Source organism: Electrona antarctica (assembly GCF_951216825.1).
Source record: "Electrona antarctica genome assembly, chromosome: 14".
Taxonomy (NCBI): domain Eukaryota; kingdom Metazoa; phylum Chordata; class Actinopteri; order Myctophiformes; family Myctophidae; genus Electrona; species Electrona antarctica.
In genome coordinates this window covers 24,747,485-24,769,977 of record NC_136795.1, presented here as the reverse complement: position 1 = coordinate 24,769,977, position 22,493 = coordinate 24,747,485, and the positions used below count along the sequence as shown (strand labels likewise).

At 42.4% G+C, this 22,493-nt stretch overlaps 2 protein-coding genes across 2 annotated transcripts; one reads left to right on the top strand and one right to left on the bottom strand.

Moving 5' to 3' along the window:
- Window positions 1–4,164: 4,164 nt before the first annotated feature.
- LOC306937108 (GPI transamidase component PIG-S-like) lies at window positions 4,165–5,880 on the bottom strand (the record flags this gene model as incomplete). The annotated part of the gene is made up of 1 exon (XM_079520775.1): window positions 4,165–5,880. One exon carries the CDS (start codon window positions 5,878–5,880, stop codon window positions 4,165–4,167), a length of 1,716 nt encoding a protein of 571 aa, XP_079376901.1.
- A 6,118-nt stretch (window positions 5,881–11,998) lies between these two features.
- On the top strand, window positions 11,999–14,624 carry LOC306937107 (uncharacterized protein; the record flags this gene model as incomplete). Its single annotated transcript, XM_079520774.1, has 2 exons — window positions 11,999–12,347; window positions 14,437–14,624. 2 exons carry the CDS (start codon window positions 11,999–12,001, stop codon window positions 14,622–14,624), a joined length of 537 nt encoding a protein of 178 aa, XP_079376900.1.
- Window positions 14,625–22,493: the final 7,869 nt, after the last annotated feature.

Sequence of the window (22,493 nt, the reverse complement as noted above, 5' to 3'; positions counted from 1 at the left end):
GCGACGCAGTGCAGGCGTTGGGCGCTGCCTTCATGGACGCACAGGTCAAAGTCTCCTTCTGGAGGCGAGGAGGAGGGCTGCCACATCACCTCACAGTCCAACTGTCTGTCTTTGATGAATTGAACATGGTGGACCCTGTTGTAAACAAGTGTAATGCTTAATTGGGTCGTCCACTCACAGTTAACAGCCTTTGTATTGAGTTTGTGCTTGAAATGTACTGTAATTCTGCAAACTGTTAATACAATTTTCAATCAATCAATCAAACGCCTCTACTGTGCCTGAGGAACACACACACGCACTCACACACATACAAGTGTTGATAAAAACAAATGACTAAAACTTTTTTCATAGAGAGAGAATGCACTCTGAAAAGAATGGAATGGAAGCACCTTAAGGAATACAAATCATTGTGTGTACACTGTTTATACCCCTACACTGCTTACAGCAAATTCCATCTGTATAAAGAAATTCTGTTACATAAACAGAGCAATACATTCAATATGTTTTATTTTTAGGATGGGATTTCAACTGCTGCTAGCCGATACATTTGCACTATATATTGTATCCCACAGTTTTTTGATATTTTATCTATTTTCTAATACTATTTATCTTTATCTTTGTATGTATATAAGAGTTGTGTAATTTCACAGAGTTCAACAGAAATGTTTTGTTGCTAATACAAAATAATAATAAAACTTTATTTGTATAGCACCTTTCATGACATGAAATGCAGCTCAAAGTGCTTTACACAAAAAAGAAAGAACGGCAGGGCATAAACAATACAGTGAGGACATGAATAACATTTTTTTTAAAAAGACAAATAAATCAATTAAAAGCAAGGGTGTAGAAGTGGGTCTTGAGCTGAGCTTTAAAAATGTCTACAGAGGCTGCCTTCCATTTGCTGTGCTATGATTTATAACAGCCACTAGATGGCAATGATGATGAGTACTACTGCTATCTACCAATGGTTCCCAAACTTTTTCATGTCAAGGACCCCCAAATTGACACTAATTAGCCCGCAGACCCCCATTTGAAAACATATGCCAGGGACCCCCCATAAGAGATATTCTTTCCTTTTTTCCCCGGCTATAGCAGTGATTCTCAACCCGTTTAATTTCAAGGACCCCCCCAGTTTGACATGCATTAGTCTACGGACCCCCATTTCTGGTATTTCTATCTCTGGGTCCCCCAATTTATGTTTTTAAATCAATGTTAATTTAACTATGAGTGTACAAATGGAACCATTTGGTTCCATTTGTACACTCTGAGTTACAGAACCATAACGGTCCATTTGGTTACTAACTATCATTTAGCTGCATGGGGACCCCCTGGAACTCCCTCAAGGACCCCTGAGGGTCCCCGGACCCAACTTGGTCATCTAGATGGAAAGAATTATCCAAATTCATCAATTCAATCATAACTACTGACAATGTAAATTTACAGCAGTATAGAAAATCAAGGGCAGAGAAATAAGTCACAGACACAGTGGTACAATTACAACTCAACATATTTTATTATTATTTTACATCCAGGTATGCAATTACCAGGCAGTTAACTGGTCAATAACTAACTTTAACTATGGATCTATCTTCCATGAGGGGGAATCGAACTCCAGTCTCCAAATCCCTACAAAGAAAAGTGAAAAATTCTGATTGGGTGAAAAAGATGGCAAAACTGCCTGGCAACAAAGGCAAGCCTTCGTTTCATTGGCTGTCCGGCTGTGCCGACTATACACGACCGGCCGGCGCGTGCAGCCAGTGTGCTAAGTCACTGATCTACTTGCTACCTGCCACAACACAGTCTGCTGTTCCCTTTGAGTACAACATTGATACAAAAATAAAATAACAGGAGATTTGTCTATTGTTTCTTTTGCTGTTGTTTATCTCTAGACGTTTGAATGTTTATGAACCACAATGGAAACAAGTCTCTGGCTCTTCTGTCATTATCTATTCGGCCTTTAAAGAACAGCATGCACAGTGGCTCACTGGGTACAGAGCCTGCCTGGGAATCAGGAGGCTTCAGGTTCAAGTCCTGGCTCTGACATAGTGTCCCGAAAATATGACATAATATATTATGCCGTCCCAAACCATGGACTATAGTATGTCGTTTTTTCATGATTTTCGTTTTTACCATGTTACTTCTGCTCTCACTTGTTGCTTTGTTTTTTATTTTTGTTTTGTTTTCTTTACATACTCTTACATCTCTCTCTTCGGTCAATGTAAATGTGCTATACAAATAAACTTTGATTTGATTTGATTTGATATATCTATATATAGTCCATGGACTATAGTCCATATAGTCCATGGACTATATGGACTATAGTCCATATAGTCCATGGACTATATGGACTATAGTCCATATAGTCCGTTGACTATATATATGACTATATGGACTATAGTCCATGGATTATAGTCCATATAGTCCATGGACTATATAGTCTATATAGTAGACTATACACTTTTATCATGTAGTTTTATCCTGGAGTTTTATCATGTCGTTTTATCATGTAGTTTTATCCTGTAGTTTTATCCTGTAGTTTCATCATGTAGTTTCATCATGTAGTTTCATCCTGTAGTTTTATCATGTAGTTTTATCCTGTAGTTTTATCATGTATATATAGTCCATTGACTATATATAGTCCATGGGGACTATAGTCCATTGACTATACTGTATGGACTATATGGACTATTCGCTCTGCCCAGTCCCTGGGGGTGTTTTTCAATCTCTCCTAAAGACCCACTTATTCTCCCTGGATTTTAATGTTTAATGTTAACGCATATACCCTTCTTATACCATGTTTGCATATACTTCTGCTCTCACTTGTTGCTTTGTTTTTTGTTTTTGTTTTGTTTTCTTTACATGCTCTTACATCTCTCTCTTCGGTCAATGTAAATGTGCTATACAAATAAACTTTGATTTGATTTGATTTGATTTGATTTGATTTGATTTGATTTGATTTGATTTGACTATAGTCCATGGACTATAGTCCATATATTCCATTGACTATATATAGTCAATGGACTATATGGACTATAGTCCATGGACTATATGGACTATAGTCCATGGACTATATGGACTATAGTCCATGGACTATATGGACTATAGTCCATGGACTATATGGAATATAGTACATGGACTATATGGACTATAGTCCATGGACTATATGGACTATAGTCCATGGACTATATGGAATATAGTACATGGACTATATGGACTATAGTCCATGAACTATATATAGTCCATGGACTATATATGGACTATATATATATATATAGTATAGTCCTTATAGTCCATGGACTATAGTCCATATAGTCCATGGACTATATGGACTATAGTCCATGGACTATATATAGTCCATGGACTATATATATATATATATATATAGTCCATGGACTATATATAGTCCATGGACTATAGTCCATATAGTCCATGGACTATATGGACTATAGTCCATGGACTATATATGGACTATAGTCCATGGACTATATATGGACTATATATATATATATATATATAGTCCATATATAGTCCATGGACTATAGTCCATATAGTCCATTGACTATATAGTCTATATAGTAGACTATATACAGTTGTATCAGTTTTATCATGTAGTTTTATCCTGTAGTTTTATCGTGTAGTTTTATCGTGTAGTTTTATCTTGTAGTTTTATCCTGTAGTTTTATCCTTTAGTTTTATCATGTAATTTTATCATGTAGTTTTATCCTGTAGTTTTATCATGTAGTTTTATGTAGTTGTATCCTGTAGTTTTATCATGTAGTTTTATCATGTAGTTTTATCATGTAGTTTTAAACTGTAGTTTTATCAAGGTAAATATGTCTAGTTTAGAGACCAGGATTACTGCATGTTTTTTTGTGAGGGTACATACAGAACATGCAAACTCCACACAGAAAGGCCCTTTTGCCAACCCCGCCTCGGGTATGGGCACTGATACGCGGTACCACTGGTAGTACTTGAGCCCTCCTCTGGTGGTATACAGGCGTCACCCCAAAAAAGGAGAAAAAGACAAAAGTGGAATGAAATATTTATATTACTACAGGTAGTTCCTCTGACCAAGCAATTCGTTGAAATAGGCTATCCAGCCGAGCTGAAATGAGCATGACAGCACACCTAGCCGTTAATAGAAGATTTGATACAGTATAGGGTTTAAGTGCTAATGTTGGAATGTTCCTCAGTCCATCGCTGACTGGCCTCAGATGACATTTTGAGCAGCGACAGCAGAACGGGCACACAGAACAACAGTACCAGTGGTATGTAGATGGCAAACCTCTGCTCATCAGATAAGTAGGAAAGACTGAAGACTGAGGGGTCAAAGAAAGCTCTCTCTGAAGCCAGGACAGCTGCTTTACTGTGCTGCAGAGCAGAGCCTAGCTTCCCGGCCTGCAGCTCAGCTACAGCCAGCTGCAGTGCAGTGACACTGCTTGATAGCTGCTGGCCAATGTCCTCATTGATGACAATGTCACCTATGTGCTCAAGAAGCTGTGCCAGGGAGGAGAGGGTGGTAGCTGCTGTGGCAATATTCTCCACACTACGACTCCACATCAGGCGGTCAAGCTCCCAGTCGGCCAATCCTGCGTTGCCACGTGGCGCCACCAAGAAACCGGGGGGGAATTCCGGGGACAGCACGCCCAACATGAGCCGGAGTTGTGCCAGGAAGACTCCCATGACTTTAGCCATGTTGACGTTAATGTTGAAAGGACATTCATTGTGGGGCCCATAGTGAGCCTTGACATTATAGACCATGATACCGCCCCACCGCGCCGAGTGAAATGCATTGGACGCTACATCCTTCTTCCTGTGGTCGCGGATGTAAAGTGGAGAGTGGTGTGCATCGGGGACGTACAGCACAAAGTTCAACGACGGGTTGGAAGACGCAGCGTTTGAACCTAGCCTGGCTTCCAGAGGGTTGATGACGTGGGCCAGGCTGTCAGCGTTGAGTGTGTAGGCGTTGAGGTCAGCATTGAAAAAGGAGTTTACGCCCAGCGTAGCGTAGTACAAGATCTGAGAGTCGACGCTGAAGTCGGCCACCGGGGCCAGTTTAGTAAGCAAAGGCTGGATGTAGCTCTGCACGGCACCCTCTATGTCCCATTGTAGGTTGTGCGACTTGGGGTCTGGGTTCAACAGACTGAAGGTGATGTCATATCCCGGGCTGGATTGGAAGGCTTTTGCGCCGTCAGCCTTCCAATCCAACCGGGGTTCTGGACTGCTCTCCCTGTAGCCAGGGCGGTGGCGGACTCTGTCACTAAGGGCGGTGGTGATGTCGGCGTGGCTGACAGACATCACCTGCAGCACCTGTTTGACCCGCGGCTCCAGCAGAGAGAGGAACTGTGTCAGAGTCTTGCTCACTCTCATCTCCGTGCCGATACGAAGCATGGCTGTTCGCCACTGACCGACATACACCGACACATCCTCGGGCAGCAATGACGACGATTCTGGAACGACATACGCAACGATGGAACCAAAACGGCTCTCACCGAGCATGTGTAGAGAGAGATCTGCCTCCGCCGCGGTGGGCCGATTTAAAGAATCTTCCTCCATGATTGTAGCCGTGCGGTACGTCGTCTCATGAATGTATTTTAAATGTGTGTCCGCGTCTACCATGTGCTCCTTGTGTTGCGTCCGCGTCAACGGAAGCTTCCTCTGCTGTTCTGGGTACAGGGTTCCACCTGCAAACACTACCTCCACGTCTACTCGGAGCCGCAGCTGAAGCTTGGACAGCTCCTTCATCTGACTGACAGGTAGCCACGCACGTTGCGCTCCGGTGGTCCCCCACCACAGAGGGAACCCGACCGCAATGACCACCGCCGCCATGGTCAGAGCAGCCAGCTGGCCTCGCTTGCGTTCCACTTCTGTGGTCGCCATTTGATTTAGTTTGTATATTTCCAATGTACAGATTATTAATGTTTTTTATATTATACTGCTTAGACTGATGTTAGGTTATTGGTTTAACTATGATCCTAGATTACTGAGGCATTTGATGTATGTGTTTACCTTGCTTACTGTAAGTCGCTCTGGATAAAGAGCATCTGCTAAATGCCTAAATTGAAATTTGTAAATTTTACATGGCTATTATTTGCAAACTATCATAGGCCACAGAAGCACCTCCACAGCAGTTCAAATATGTAAATTTACTTTTATAAAGGGGTTCAGATCTGGAGTCATACGTCATAGCTATGTCATAGATTACAGGCTCATAGGATCGCAGGTTGGCCACATGAAGTCCAAGATCCACACTAGTTGCACGTCTTTCCCAAGTTGATCAGGTTATGTGATAAACTGTAACTTAGTTAGTGGTCAATTTGGTAATCTGGTGTTATCAACTTTTTCCACCCCTTCCATTGGCTCCAGGTTGCTGCCCGCACTGAGTACAAAACACTGATGCTCGCCTAGAAGGCAACCCAAGCCCAAGGGCATGGCACTCCCTTACCTTCAAGGCCTGATCAAACCCTACAACCCCTCCTGCTTGCTCAAAAGGTAGGCTACACCCTGAACAACATATTTGGAATCCCCATCGATAATGTAATCGGTAGGCAGATTTCTGAACTGTCTGTCCATAGCCCACCAAAGAGACACAGAATGGATGCATGGATATTGGACCAAATATATAAGGTTGTCTTCATTGTAATGGGGATAATTTAGTATAGCTCCAAAACCTTTTTATTAATTTTTTTCACGAATCGTCTGTTAATAGTGTCCTGGTACACACACATGCACCGTTTGTCACCCTCTAGCTGCCGTTCATGCAGAACCCAGCGATAGAGTTCTCAACGGGCCTGAAAATGAAGGCCCGGCCCTGGGACTTAATAATCTTATTCCTTTAATAAGGAAGTTATAAAATCACCTTGAATGCATTGTTATTGTTGAAAATGTCAAACATTCATGTACATTCTGGTAGACAAGGGTGCATCCTTCGTTCCATCCTCTTCCACCATCATTTATACGACCACTGACTGGATCAAACACAAAACAACTGCTGGCGTTTCAAGCTTATGGATCTGCTATCTATGTAAAGCGCCTTGGATAAAGGCTCTATATAAATGCACCATTTACCATTTTTACCAAAGACGATTTTACACTGATGAGGTACTCTAATTGACTAATTGAGTGCCCTGCAACCCAACAAGGCACTGGCCATGACAATATTCCCTCCAAATTTCTCAGAGACTCAGCCATCTCCATATTTCCAATCACCACTCACATAATAAACCTCTCAATTAAACAGGGTCTTGGCCATATCACCTGATGAAGGCCTACTATGGCCAAAATGTTGTGTTTCTGTTTGTGGATGTCTGTGTTTTCAAATAAATGAAACACTGGAGCTGAGCCTGTGTGCAGACTTTGTTTGAAATGTATCCATTCTACAAACTGAATACATTTTTCAATCAATCAAACCCACATACATTATAATTTGACTCAGGATGCTGGCTCCATGGTCTGGAGATTGTGGGTTCAAAACCCACCCAACTCTTTACTTTCAACTGATTTCCAGAATAACAACTACAAAACTCCAACTCACAGGCAAAGGAAGACTGTGTTGTGGCAGATAGCAAGTAGAGTCACTGAGTTAGGTTGCTGGCTCCATGGAGATTGTGGGTTCAAATCCCACTCAACTCTTTACTGTGAATCTTTCCTTTTCACACTGACTTCAAGTAGCCTTGAAATTCCAGCTGATCTTTGTGCCACTATAAGTGGCCCAGCGGATAAATCAAATGATATCTGTAGAATTCCTAGTAGAAGTGTGCTGGTTCAAATCCAACACACTCCTAGTAGGAGGTGCTGCTGGTTAAAATAATCATTTTTTTACGTGCCAAAATCTGCCATTGACCCCCATTATACATTTCTCAAATTTGAAAGCACTATATTTCTAAAACTATGAAACATTTCAAAGATTCAATTTCAGGCAAACATGTCCACCGTAAGATGAACATATTAAAGTTTGAATGGGGTTTCTAGCTGTAAGTATGTAGGACTGGTAGCGTGCCAAAGTTTGTGCTATTGCCATTGAGAATGCATTGGGCGTTTAAGTTAAATAACTCCGAAACTACAAAACATTTCAAAGTAAAAAGTTCCAGCATGTGTGTCCACAGTAAGCTGAATTATAAAAGGTTTGAATGGAGTTTCTATAGGTAAAAGTGATTTTTTTTGACGTGCCAAAATCTGCCATTGACCTCCATTATAAATTTCTCAAATTTGAAAGCACTATATTTCTAAAACTATGAAACATTTCAAAGATTCATTTTCAGGAAAACATGTCCACCGTAAGATGAACCTATTAAAGTTTGAATGGGGTTTCTAGGTGTAAGTATGTAGGACTAGTAGCGTGCCAAAGTTTGTGCTATTGCCATTGAGAATGCATTGGGCATTTAAGTTAAATAACTCAGAAACTACAAAACATTTCAAAGTAAAAAGGTTCCAGCATGTGTGTCCACAATAAGCTGAAAAAAAAAAGTGTGAATTAAGTTTCTAGGTGAAAGTGTTTTTTTTTACTTTGGGCATGCCTGACACAGAGTAATCTAGTAAGAGAGTGGCGACACTAGCGTTGACTCCCATTGTAACAATGGAATGCGGAAGTGCTCATTCTATCTCAATGGGATAGTTCCAGCCATAGGAGCAATGTTTGGAACTATAGCCCATAGGCACCCACTTAGCGTGTCGCTACTCTCCTACTCTACACTCTGGCCTGACACAGAACTCCACAAGCTGCTGTTCTGACATCCTGTTCTGACATCATTCTGACGTCTGCATATACTCAATATTTGGGCATGCCTGACAAATAACTCCATATATGGGCATAAAAGGGACACAGACATAATATCTGGGTGGGGCATGCATTTCCAACTTGCATCGTTCCAAGTAGGCAAGTGCCCAACAGGCACCGCTGTAAAGGCCCAACGGGAACCGCTCTAGTTTCTAAAACTACTATTTCATGTCCACCGTAAGATGAACCTATTAAAGTTTGAATGGGGTTTCTAGGTGTAAGTATGTAGGACTAGTAGTGTGCCAAAGTTTGTGCTATTGCCATTGACAATGCATTAAGTTAAATAACTCAGAAACTACAAAACATTTCAAAGTAAAAAGTTCCAGCATGTGTGTCCACAGTAAGCTGAATTATAAAAAGTGTGAATTGAGTTTCTAGGTGAAAGTGGTATCAGTCAAATGGGAGACATCGAAGAGGAATGCGGGTGGGGAAGGATCAACAAATGGAATGTCAGAACAGGTCAGCTCCATATATGGAGATCTAAGGTTTCGAGGTCAGATGTAGAGTTGCTGGCCGCCCGGCCGGCTCCATATATGCAGATCCAGTGATGATCCAGTCTTCTCCATGTATGGCTATCCATTTGATGAGGTCAGTGACGTGATCTTCATATGGAGACGGCCATATATGGTCATGCCTCGTGACACGTCACGCCACCATATATGGCCGTGACAAACGACCCGTGACACGGCTGACTGACTGCAGGTTTTCATAGTATACTGCGACCTACAGTTGCATTAAATAGATGTTATTGGACTCAAGAACACTGATCTCTGCTGGTGTTGCAAGAAGCAACCTGATACACTTCATGCATAATATTCTGAGTATGAGAAGGTAAAGCTCCTTCTGGGATGAAATTATCCTGTTTTTAAGTAAAGTGCTGGAAGTGTCAATAGATTTATAAACATCCTGCTTTATGCATAACTGGAATCCTTTCAGATAACCCAATGGCGGACCGCCCCCTGGCCTAGTGGTCCAGACGCATGTCACATATACAGTAGGCTCTTGCCTGACAGCGTTTCGAGTCCCGTTCAACCTTTGCCACATGTCTCTCCCCCTCTCTCTCCCTCCTTCCTGTCTGTCTTCACTGTAGCTGTCAATAAAGCAAAAAAAACAACTAAATCTTAAAAAAGATAACCCAATGTTATGTAAACAAACCAGATTGTGATGGTCCTCATAACTGGATGCAGAATAATTTTAAGACGATGGAAGTGCAACCTGTTCATATGACTTTAAAGCTCAGATATCATGGTAAATGGTAAATGGTGCATTTATATAGCGCCTTTATCCAAGGCGCTTTACATAGATTGTGCATTACATTCACCCATTCACACACACATTCATACACCGATTGCAGCGGAAGCCATGCAAGGTACCAACCAGCACATCGGGAGCAATTTGGGGTTCAGTGTCTTGCCCAAGGACACTTCGACATGTAGACAGGAGGAGCCGGGATTCGAACCGCCGACCCATGGATCATTGGGCTCTACCTCCTGAGCCACAGCCACCCTATCATAGAACTGATGACATAGTGCCTTATGAACATGTGGTAATGAAGATGCATGTTATTACACTATAGAGAGGTGCGGTGAGTATTCCCACATGGTAACATTGAGTTAATTTCATATCAATGTAGCCTACAAATGGACCTGTATGCCTCCTATCACTTGTTTATGATGCCACTCCTCTCTGCACCTGACACACACCCACCGACGCACAAAACACACACACACACACACACACACAATGGCTGTAAACGCCTCACGTGGCTCAGGTTACCTGGCCAGTCAAACGCTTGTGAAAGTCAATCCACAAACATAAAGGCTTTCTGCTGGGGAGAGAGAGGGGGGGATAGATAGAGAGAGAGAGAGAGAGAGAGAGAGATGCACAGCGGACAACGTTAACGGACAGAGAGACAGGTGGACAGACAGACAGTACATTACAGTGAGTGTGCAGTACAGTATGTATACCATCTTTACAGTGTAAATAATTTTGTCTCAGTCAAGTATAACATATAGCGATTTGTTTGCTCAAAAGCAGTGATAAAGGCAAACCGTGCATGTAACTCATGTTCATTCATACAGTAGCTCACAGGACGTACAGTCATGTCATTCATTGCTATCAGGTGGATACATTCATTGTCTTTACGTTCATTTTTCCATTATTATTTGAAAAGCATTCTAAGCTTGTAGATCGGCAATTTTTGTGTGACACTGATGGTGTAGCTAGTGCATTCATTTACGGGAAAAAACACAGTTTTGAAACTTGGAGATATGAGGTTTCTGCCTGACAGCTACCAATTATAGTTTTCTCTACTGCCGTAATGCTTCAAACCTTTCCACTTCCTGGACAGGTGAACCGTGTATGATCAAAGAACCGGCACAAACTGCATTTGAACCAAGGTTATTACATTTTCGTTGGTTTCTGTTTTGACTGCACGTGTTTCAGACTTTCAGTTTAGTTATTGGTTAGTTATATAGCTGTCGAAAATAGCAAAAAAGAGCCGATCTGCAAGCTCGTAACAAGTCACAACATTTACAAACTTTTAGTTTAGCTATTTTAGCTCATTTTGAAGATTCTTGGCAACAGGCCTTAAGCTGTGAAACACTATAGTCTTGTATAAAATATTGACAAAGACTAAAACTAATCACATTTTCTCTATGCTTTTAGTTAGTATAGCCTAATAATTTTGTAAACACACAGTGTTGAGATATTGAACTCAAAACACGTTACTGACACGGAGTATTCGTAAGATTTAAGCAAATTGTTTGTTTGTTTGTTTGCCTAAAAAAAGACAAAATAAAGTTATAGTGACTAGTGTGAGTGTGTTTGTACATATACTGTCACTGACCAGATATTTTCTATAGTTTCCCTTGAAGGGGCTCCGCCAAATCTTTGTGTGATGGGGAACTTTTTCTACAAGCTCACAACGCAAGCTTGTAGAAAAAGAGCTGACCAACGGTCAGATTTACTATGTTATTGAGGATTTAGAAGGTTAACTGTCTGAAAATACACCTTGACACGAATCCAACATGTTAATAAAAAGGTAATGTGTAAATAAACAATACATTTACACAACACCAATGATCTGTTAAATCTATGAAAAAGTTTGATCTGCAACACAATGTTATACAACGTGTAGTGAGGGGGTCCCTGCACGCTGCTTCATCTCTTTCTCTCAGCGTCCTTGGCCTGAAAAAACGTAGAAGACCCGCAGACTAGAAGATGGACGCCCCTCGCCGCGGTCTGGGCCGCTGCTCGTGCGCCTTCTGGACGGCGGTGGCCTTCGACGTGTTCGGCCTCCTGGTATTGCTGACGGGCGTGTTCGCCGACGTCTTCTTCTACGACTTCCTCATCTACGCGGGCGCCATCATCATCTTCCTCAGCCTCGTCTGGTGGGTGTTCTGGTACACGGGCAACATCGACGTGCCACCCGAGGAGCTGGAGGACGACGTGGGCCTGCTGAAGAAGAAGAAAGACGGAGACCTGGGCGCCGCCCTCGGGGGCGCCGTGCGCCGCTTATCCAGTCGTGTTCGGAATTCGTTCCGACGGAGCGGCATGGCGGGAGGGGGAGGTTTGTTAAAGTTTTTAAATTGTTTAAAAAAAAGAGACCTGGGGGTGATTCTACAAATGCCTTCTAAATCAGCAGCTCTCACTTTTTTTTTATTAGGCTATATTCTTTTGAGTGGTGCAAACCACTCCAACAACTGGCTTTGTTATTGAGTGGTGCAAACCACTCCAACAACTGGCTTTGTTAGTACCCGTGTGTGTGTTTGTGCCTGTACGGGTGAGCATGTTTGCTATGGTTAGTATGTGACGTCACTGTGTACACATGTGTAGTTGCACCACTCAGTTCACACAGGTGTGATTTTTTCATTCCAAGGACCCCCAAATTGATATGTATTTGGCCGCGGACCCCCTTCTGAAAAAAAAAAGAAATACCACATTTATTCACTCTAAATATTTTTCTAAAATAGCAAATCTATGTAGGCTACAAGCTTGCAGCAAGGCAGTGATGAATTAGTCTGGCACAGGCTTCTTTTGTTTAAAGTGGGAAATTTGGTATATGGGCCATTCTACCGAATTGGTTCAAATTCAGAGTTGGACATTGTGTGAAATTTGTATGCTATTTTGGAAAACCTTTTACCATATTCATGTTGCACCAGATCGAAGGGACACATATTTAGTAAAGGCACACTCAATTATCATATTGTATTTTAATAATTTATTGGAATATCTTTCCTCTCCCAAAATTTGTCACTACCGAAACATAGACTGTTACCTTCGAATAAAGATACTTTTTCTTTTCAATTCCCCTCTGTACAGACCATTTTTAAGAATTTATGTAGGTGGTTCCACAAGTCACTTAACTATTTTGCTAAATATTAACTCATAAGATGCTTTACATTTGCTCAAGCTACTACTAAACTACTAGAATTACTCAAATTAAGTACATTAAAGAGCATAAACATCCAATTTTGTCACTACCGAAACAATCATGTCACTATTAGTGACGAATTGTTTCGGTAGTGAGAATTTGATCTAGTTTTTAGCTTAACTCTACAATGCTAGGCAAAGAATGGCTAAGAAAAACAGCTTTGAACTGATGTACATGGATAGAAACATCACATTTAGCAGAACAAACTAAATTGTTTATAATTTATGAGAAATTATGTGTTTCGGTAGTTACACTCCTTAAACCCACTGATTTTCGGTAGTGACATGAAAACATGGGACAGCATTTTTTATATAAAGTTTTTTAATTTAAAAGAAATCTACAAAATCAATTTCATTATTTCAACTTCCATGTAAAATAAATCAAATGCATTAAAAAACATTTTTTGGGAAAGTGACAAAAATCATTTAAAGGGGAAAACCACCCATTTTCAACATTTTACTATGTCATTAATATACCTTAGAGCTGTTGTGTGGAAATAATAAAAAAGTCCCCCCATTCTGTGTTTCCTAGAACTGTAATTATGAAAAAAATCATTAACATGGTGAAACACATCTTGATGACATCATCAAGATGTGTTTCACCATGTTAATGATTTTTTTCAGACCTCTAGTTCTAGGAAACACAGAATGGGGGAACTTTTTTATTATTTCCACACAACAGCTCTAAGGTATATTAATGACATAGTAAAATGTTGAAAATGAGTGGAATGCCCCTTTAAGTAGGCCTACTTTTTTCATGAATTGAAATTCAGGGTTTAGAGGTTGGGACAGCCACCTTCCAATAGGAAGTGACATATAAAGTATGTTTTTTTATACATTTAATTTGATATTATCTCAATTAATGTGATTAATATACCATACTATGACATTACTACTAAATTGTTTTTTAATATGTGTTTTTCATTGTGGGACTGCGATTTGAACCAATTCGGTAGAATGGTGCCATAGGATGTTAATGGTAGGGTCACAAGAAACCTCTATAAACAAATTGCCCAATACTTTCAGCCGGTCAGCAGGTGGATTCATGAATGTATACATATAGACAATATTTTGGGCTAATAAAAAAATACTATATACCAAATTTCCCACCCGTCCACCTCGGCTGCCGGACTAAATAGCCAACACTAAAATCTAAAAGGACACACCTGGTTTTAATGGATTAAAGCAGTATTGCTATTTTTCTTTTTACTATGATAACCTTACAGGAGCGGGAGGTGCGCAGCAACAGGGTGCTGCCAGTGGGCGTTCCTTTGCGGGCGCGAGGAAGACAAAAGCGGCGCCCGTTGAGGACCCTGACCCAGAGCGACCAGATGACACACCACCGCAGGTCTCCCTGGCCATGACGACGGCCCCGCAGGGTTTCCCCGATGCCACAGAAACCTCGCCTATATGACCCTTCAGGTCGGTTTATTTCCAGCTGGAATGGCCATATGCGGCACAGAATGCATGGCGGCCCAAAGTAGTGCCACCTCGGCCTCTGTTTTTTATTCTAAGTTTATACATTTGGTGATAAGTATAGCTAAGTAAATTTAAGGCGTAGTTCACCTAAAGATTACTTATTTTCTATCAATTACGCAATAATTTGATTATTGGCCCAGGAATGTGACAAAAACATCAGTGAATTCAAGGCTTCATAGGGTGTGTGATTGATAGAAAATACTGTAAGTATTTTTTGGGGGGTGGGGTCGCAGTTTACTATGAATTTCATGTCAGACACACTTCACGTCAGTCAGTCCATCGGCGTCCGTCAGTCACGCCTCGTGACATGCTCCATATATGGCTGTCTCTATATATGAAGATCACGACACTAACCTCATCAAACCCTGGATAGCCATACATGTAGAAGACTGGATCATCACAGAGATCTGCATATATGAAGCCGGCCAGCAACTCTACAACCGATCTCACAGACACCATGTTGATCTGACCTCATCAAAACTTATAGATCTCCTGTATACTGTATGTAGCTGACCTGTTCCGACATTTCATATGTTGATCCTTCCCCACCCGTCCTTCCTCTTCGATGCCTCCCTTTTGACTGATACCTGTCCATTCAAACTCTATACGGTCAAAGTCAAAGGCAGCCGGCAAAAACTAGAGTTCACAACCGCCCCGAAAATTAACGTCTGACCCTACCTGGGCCCTAACTGGGCTGACCCGAGGCCCCACCTGGCCTACTAATTAGCAAACATTTTACGCCATACCCGGCCCGAAAACGTCAACAGGTCTGGGAATTCCCAGACCTGTTGTTTCTCGCCCTCAGGGTGTCTTACTGGTGTAATTTACTTTGAGTGTTTCCGTTGTAATGATTTTTTTTTCTTCATATTTTGTGACACACTGATACTGATAGCTTGCCTTACACTGTAAATGTATGTATGAGCGTATAAGACCCTATGGGTTCACTCTTATTAAAGGTTGAGTAAGTGATCTTTTTGGTTAACATGAAAAGTAATTTATGAAAAAGTTAAAGCTCTACTGGATAGTACTTGCTATAGAGCAGGGGTCCTCAATGGGTGGACCGTGGCCCATGACCGGACCACAGCACACCTCTCTGCGGACCATGGGCAAATTATAGTTTTCAAAATAATAATAATAATATGATGATGATAAATGATAATAATTAAAAAAATAACACCTGCGAATGCAACTAATGCATGAGAAGGTATAGGAAGTCTGCACACCAGATCTTGAACTCCCAAACCGTATTTAATAAATAAGAGATACGTTTCGACCCTTGCTGGTCTTCGTCAGGAATGGATCCTTGATTCCTGACATCAGGAATTGATTTGTGACAACGTTATTGTTGTTATTTTCAAATACTGTAACTGATGTGTTTTAGCCTAGGTTTAAAGTGGTTTAACTGTGTTGATGCCATGTTTACTAATTTAGCTGGGGAGGCCCCTGGAACCCACTCAAGAGGAACCCGTGGGGGTCCCCCGACCCCACTTTGAGAACCGTGTAGTTCAGAGGAGTGTTTTCTTGACTGAAAGAAGTGTGTGTGTGTGTGTGTGTGTGTGTGTGTGTGTGTGTGTGAGCGCGCGCGTGTGTGCGTGCGTGCATGTGTGTGTGTCTAAGCCTATATCAGGAAGCAGTCTTATCAGCGATTACACATTAACCAAAGTGAACGATGTGCACATACTAAACACACTAGACACACCCTGCACTCTAAAGGACAACGGTGATAAACAGCACTACAAGTGATTCTTTGACTCGTATCTCTATAGAGCGTCGCATTCAGAACGACGAGTGGCCCAGGAAATAGTTCCCCATTCATTTTCCCCACAGGCTTTTCAAAAAGTATTTATTTAAAGACGTTTACCCCGCAGACAAAGCCAACTCGAGTTGTGGCAAATCATGACAATAAACACTATCTATGTTTTGGGCCAATCAAATAATTAGTAAGAAGAAAAACAAAACAAAGTGTTGTACCCTGCCTTTATTTTCTAAAAACATTGTGTTTATTGTCATGATTTGTCATCGCTGCAGAGGATTCCAAGAGGCAGTCAAAGGGTTAACAAAATGTCTCCACAGAATGAAACGTGCTTAACTAAGGATGGCCTTGGCCTAGCAGTTCAACTCAGGTAAGTCTTTAGGGGTTTAAATCAGGAAGGTCATTTAGACTTTAAATTAAATTAAGGCAGTATAATCATGTCAAGTATTGCTGGCTGCTACTCAGCCTGAATCCCTGGCAGGGTCTTGTACTCCCATCAGGGGCGTAACCTCTCCATCAAACAGGGACAGGTCCCCCTAGATTTCAAACTGGCCAAAGTAACCCCCCTGCACAAGAAAGGGAGTAAATTAGACCCCGGCAACTACCGCCCTATTTCTATTCTAAGCTCCATCTCGAAAGTGATGGAAAAAATAGTCTATGAACAGGTTGAAAAGTATCTTGCCACTAATAAATTATTGTACGAGTTCCAATCTGGCTTCAGAACATCCCACTCCACTGACACATGCCTTCTCTATTTGAGCGACCACATCAAACAAGAGGTGGACGCTGGCAAATACTGCGGCATGGTCATGCTGGACCTCCAAAAGGCTTTTGACACAGTGAACCACTCCATACTGGTTAACAAACTAAAAGCAATTGGTTTCGATAGCACATCAGCGAGCTGGATGCAATCCTACCTGGAGGGGAGAGAACAGATGGTGGAAGTGAACGGAACACTGTCCCCCCCCCCTCCCAGTAAGCTGTGGCGTTCCACAAGGAAGCATACTAGGGCCTCTACTGTTCCTAATATATGTTAACGACATGACTTCAGCTTGTGACTGCAACTTGTTCCTGTTCGCAGATGACTCGGCACTGCTGGTCTCGGACAGGGACAAACTGCAGGTTGAAAATGCCCTCAGCTCTGAACTCGGTAGAATCTGCACCTGGCTCGCTGATAACAAACTATCTTTACACCTGGGAAAAACTGAATCCATTCTCTTTGGATCTAATAGTAATCTCAGCAAGGCAAATGGCTTCTTGGTTAGAGTGGGTGACAATGTTATCACACGTAAAGATGAAATTACCTACCTAGGTTCCATCCTGGAGGCTAATCTTTCCGGTGATAAAATGGCCACCAACGTAATCAAAAAAGTCAACCAAAGAACAAGATTCCTTTACAGGATCTCCTCACTGGTCGACAAAAACACCTTGAAGACCTTAACAGGAGCCCTTGTACAAGGCTTCTTTGACTATGCATGCACCTCCTGGTACCACAGCACCTCAAAGGCCCTTAAAACTAGGCTCCAGACCTCCCAAAACAAACTGGTCAGGCTCCTACTTGGCCTCACCCCTGCCCACTTTGACAGACTGGCATGGCTTAGGGTCGGCGACAGAGTACAGCATCTTGCAATGGGTCTGGTCCACAAGATTCGATACTCCACCAAGATACCCATGTACCTGTGTAGATACTTCCTTAATGTTAACGAAGTCCACACCCACAACACCAGAGGGAGTGCAACGAATCATGTTCAACCCAGATTCGGCACAAACAAGGGACTAAATTATTTTCGCTCCTATGCCACCAAAATGTGGAACGCCCTACCAACAGTCATTAAGACATGCGAATCCCTTGACTCCTTCAAAACCGCTCTCAAAGGGCACCTACGGATGGCTGCAATTCGAAACTGGCCCCCGTAAAATCTGAATCCCCCCTTCCCTCACTGTATATGTTTCTTTTCCCTTTTTACCTCCATTATGATGAATTCCTGTACTGTTTTTTTCTATATAGAAGTGTCTATTTGTACGTCTCTAAATGTTTTGATGATTTGAACATGGTGGACCCTGTTGTAAACAAGTGTAATGCTTAATTGGGTCGTCCACTCACAGTTAACAGCCTTTGTATTGAGTTTGTGCTTGAAATGTACTGTAATTCTGCAAACTGTTAATAAAATTTTCAATCAATCAATCAATTAAAACGTCAGGGGGTGCTCCCCAGCCCCGCCTCCCAGCCCCGCCTCCGTAATAGCGTAATTGTGGCCGTCGCACGAGGAAAGTGTTTCTCCTTACAACTGTGCGGCTGATGAACTCGTTGGCTATAGCACCCATGTCCAATGCAATCACCATATATACATTGACGCTATTGATGGCTAGGGCAGCAGCTCGATGGACGTCACATTTCTGGTGCCTTTTGAAGCGCTCTTTGGCTTTTTGCCAGGAGGAAAACCCTTTGCGTGTAAATGGTGTCGATGGTAGTGGAGCACCCAGCTCCACAGCTTTAGAGCAAAGGCTACAAAACACTCTTCTTTAGTCTTTAGTAGAGTTGTATGTGATCCAGGTAAATGTCTCTTTCCAGATGGGTTGATATTTGCGCCCCCGGACTGCTGGCTGCTGCTGACGACACCTTTTTTTGCTGTCCGCCTCGGCAGCTACGTTGTCGGCGGCGGGCATCGTGATCTTGTCGGCGGGCGCCGGGGCCTTGACAGCGGGCGCCGGAGTGGCCGCGGCAGCGGGCACTGGGAGCGGGGTCTTGGCGGCGGCGGCGCCGAATTGTAGCATGGACTGGACGAATCTCTTCTTGGCTGGAGGTGGCTTCATCATAGTAATCAAATGGAAATGAAGCCTACTGTACTGCAATGCAACATTTATACTCTCTACCTGGCAGCAGAACAAAAGCCACCTTATTAGCATTTATTAGCACAGAATACCTGTTCGCCCACCCCCCCAGTGGCCCAAGCACCCTCCACCTAAAGGTGTGTGCCTACGTGACAAAATGACCAGCCCTTGATTACGTGACAAAATGACCAGGGGGAGGGGATATTCAGTCTTAATCTCAGTGGGTGCACTGCTATTTGGCTTATTAATTTTTCAGTGGGCGCCCAAGCCCTCAGGCACTCCCAAAGTTGACGCCGCTGACTCCCATCCTCCGGGGGCTGTGTACCAGGCGTTTTACTGCTTTCAGCTTTTCCATACTCGTGTAACTTGCAGGGGATGGTCAACAGGTAGGTTGCATGTTTGGTTTAATTTCCATTTCCATGTTTCTCTCGATGATGGTTTTAGTGCTCACTAGGTTGCCAGCCTAGCGAAGCCCGACAATGCCTGAGTTGTGACTTGTGAGAGAGAGAAATACAATCTTTTTCTACTGTTGCATAGTTTTTCTCGTGCTTTAGGAGTTTCCTACTAATGAAGAGAATGTTCTGCGCAGTCTATCTCCTGAGCGAGGACGGGACAGCGCCGAGCCCCATGCAGGCCCGGCGCCACGAGGGGTCAAAGGGGGTACTTGACCCAGGCCCGGTTCTTCCTACAGGCCGACGAAGCAACGGCTTCGAGCGCCATGGGGGAGGGGCGCCAAAAAAAACAAAAACTAAAAAAACTTTTTTTTTTTTTTTTTAACTTTTTTTTTTTTTTTTTTTTTTACTCTGTCCCAACTCTGTCTGCACCGTGTCCCCCCAGTGCCCCCCCCAGTGCCTCCCCAGTGCCCCCCCAGTGCCTCCCCAGTGCCTCCCCAGTGTCTCCCCAGTGCCAGTGTCCCGCCAGTGCCTCCACAGAGCCTCCCCAGTGTCCCCACAGTGCCTCCCCAATGGACCCCCAGTGCCTCCACAGTGTCCCCACTGTCCCCCCAGTGCCTCCACAGTGTCTCCTCAATTTTTGGGACAGAGTAAAAAAAAAAAAAAAAAAAACTTTTTTTATTTTTTTATTTTTTGAGGGGGGGGGGGGGGGGGGGGCGCCGCGAAAAATCCTGCTTGGGGCGCCAGATTGCTCAGGACCGGCCCTGACTTGACCCCTCAACCCGACCTCCTTTTTAATCATGTCAATAATAAAATATAAAACTACCTTTTGTGCTGGATTGGTTTTCTAGTGATATTTGGCAGTGATATTCACTAGCAGCACTGGTTATAACAACTCGAAACATGCTGCTACAAACACAAACATGTATTGTACAGGCATGCAAGGAACATCTAACATGCGTCATGGCCATCTCCCATCTGGAAAGAACAGGAATAGAAGTATGACATTCCTGAGGCACAGGAATTTAACACATGTTAATGCGGATCAACTGAATGTATGTGTCTGACATATGATTGTCTGCCATGGGGGGGGGGGGGGGGGGGGGGTGCTATTGATGCAGTGGATCAGAGCAAGTGGCAAAGTGGGCTGTGGACTATTGTGGACACGCTGAAGAATGTATTCTCTGAGCACAGACTCAGTTCACTTAATGCGGTCTGCAGGTTAATATCAGAATACTGATATGTTATTGATTTCAGCTGTTACAATTCCAAACATGCAAACATGACCCACTTTAATTTCTTCAGTCTATATTAGTAGCTTAATGACTAGTACTAGCCTTTTTTATGTCCAATATTTGCATTTCAGTTCATAATCATAAAGTTAACATAACATATAAATGTATTTGAAATTAAATAAAAAATATTACTTTTCCGGATTCCAATTAAAAAATAGGTGAAAATAATTCAGGATTCCAATTTTAAAAAATTGCAAAAAAGCAGATCTACAAGCTCAAAATGCATCGCACTGCGACACGTTTTGAGCTTGTAGATCAGCTACTTTTGACTATATGCATTGTGGCCCTCTGGAGTGAGTTTGAAATATAGTGCCCTCTCCATCATCAAAGTTGCCCACCCCTGCCCTACCCAATGTTGTTTTGTAGCCTACTGTGATGTTGGCAAATGGCAAGAATAGCATAGTAAAGATGATAATAATCTAATATGATGTGTGTAGTTCTTTATAGATCTAGCCTCTTCATTTTTATCTCAAAGTGCACCAGATTGAATCATTTTCATCGCAAATTTAAAAAAAAATCTGGAGCCCAGGGGGGGAAGCCCCACCCGGACCCCCAGTGCTATCATTCCAATATTGCATATGACCAGCTGAGTCATAGAACTGACACTGCCTGCTTGATTTAGCAACACAATATGATTTTTGTTGAGTGGTGTAACCACTCCTACAACTGGCTTTTGTGTGCAGAAAAAATGAGCATGGTTGCTATGTTCAAAATAATTTCTGACGTAATTAAATCGCACCCGGGTGAACTGGATGACCGTAGAAACCATGCTCATTTTTTCTGCACAAAAAAAGCCAGTTGTGAAATCACATCCGGGTGTGATTTCAGGTCAGATCAGAGCTGATCAGGCTATATAATACCTTACCTTATATAATACCTCACATGGTTGCTATGTTCACCCTGTTCACCCGGGTGTGATTTCATTACGTCAGACATGATTTCATTACGTCAGACAGGCTAAGACCTTACACCACTCAGTTCACACGGGTGTGATTTTTTTTAAAATATATATCATATTAAAAAAAAAAAAAAAACATTTTCTTTTTTTTGCCCCCTCAAAAATCTCAATTGACCCCTCAGTCATTTCATCCTGGCGCCGGGCCGCCGGGCTCTTAATACTGGCTGCTCACCACGAGGGCCTCTTTCAGCGTCTGGAACGCCAGCTCGCTCTCTGGGTTCCACTTTACATGAAAGCAGATTCCGGTGCGGCGCCGGCAGGTCATGACTGCAACAGACAACCGTAGAAACGGTATAATTTCTTTAAATACATTTCTGGTATGATACGAGACCATGGAAAGATTTCACCTGGTTCAGCTGATCACCTCCATGCCACACCCCATTGATGAAATAATTTGTTCTAAAGTAGCCCAGACCAAGTATTGACTGCATACATCAATATACTTCTCAGATGGTCAACATTTATTTTTTCTAAAAAAAAATTGTGGTCTCGAAAAATATTCTGATGGAGGTTTGGATAAGGTAATCGATAGGATGTTTTGATTTTCATGAGCTGTATGCCAATTGAGTATATA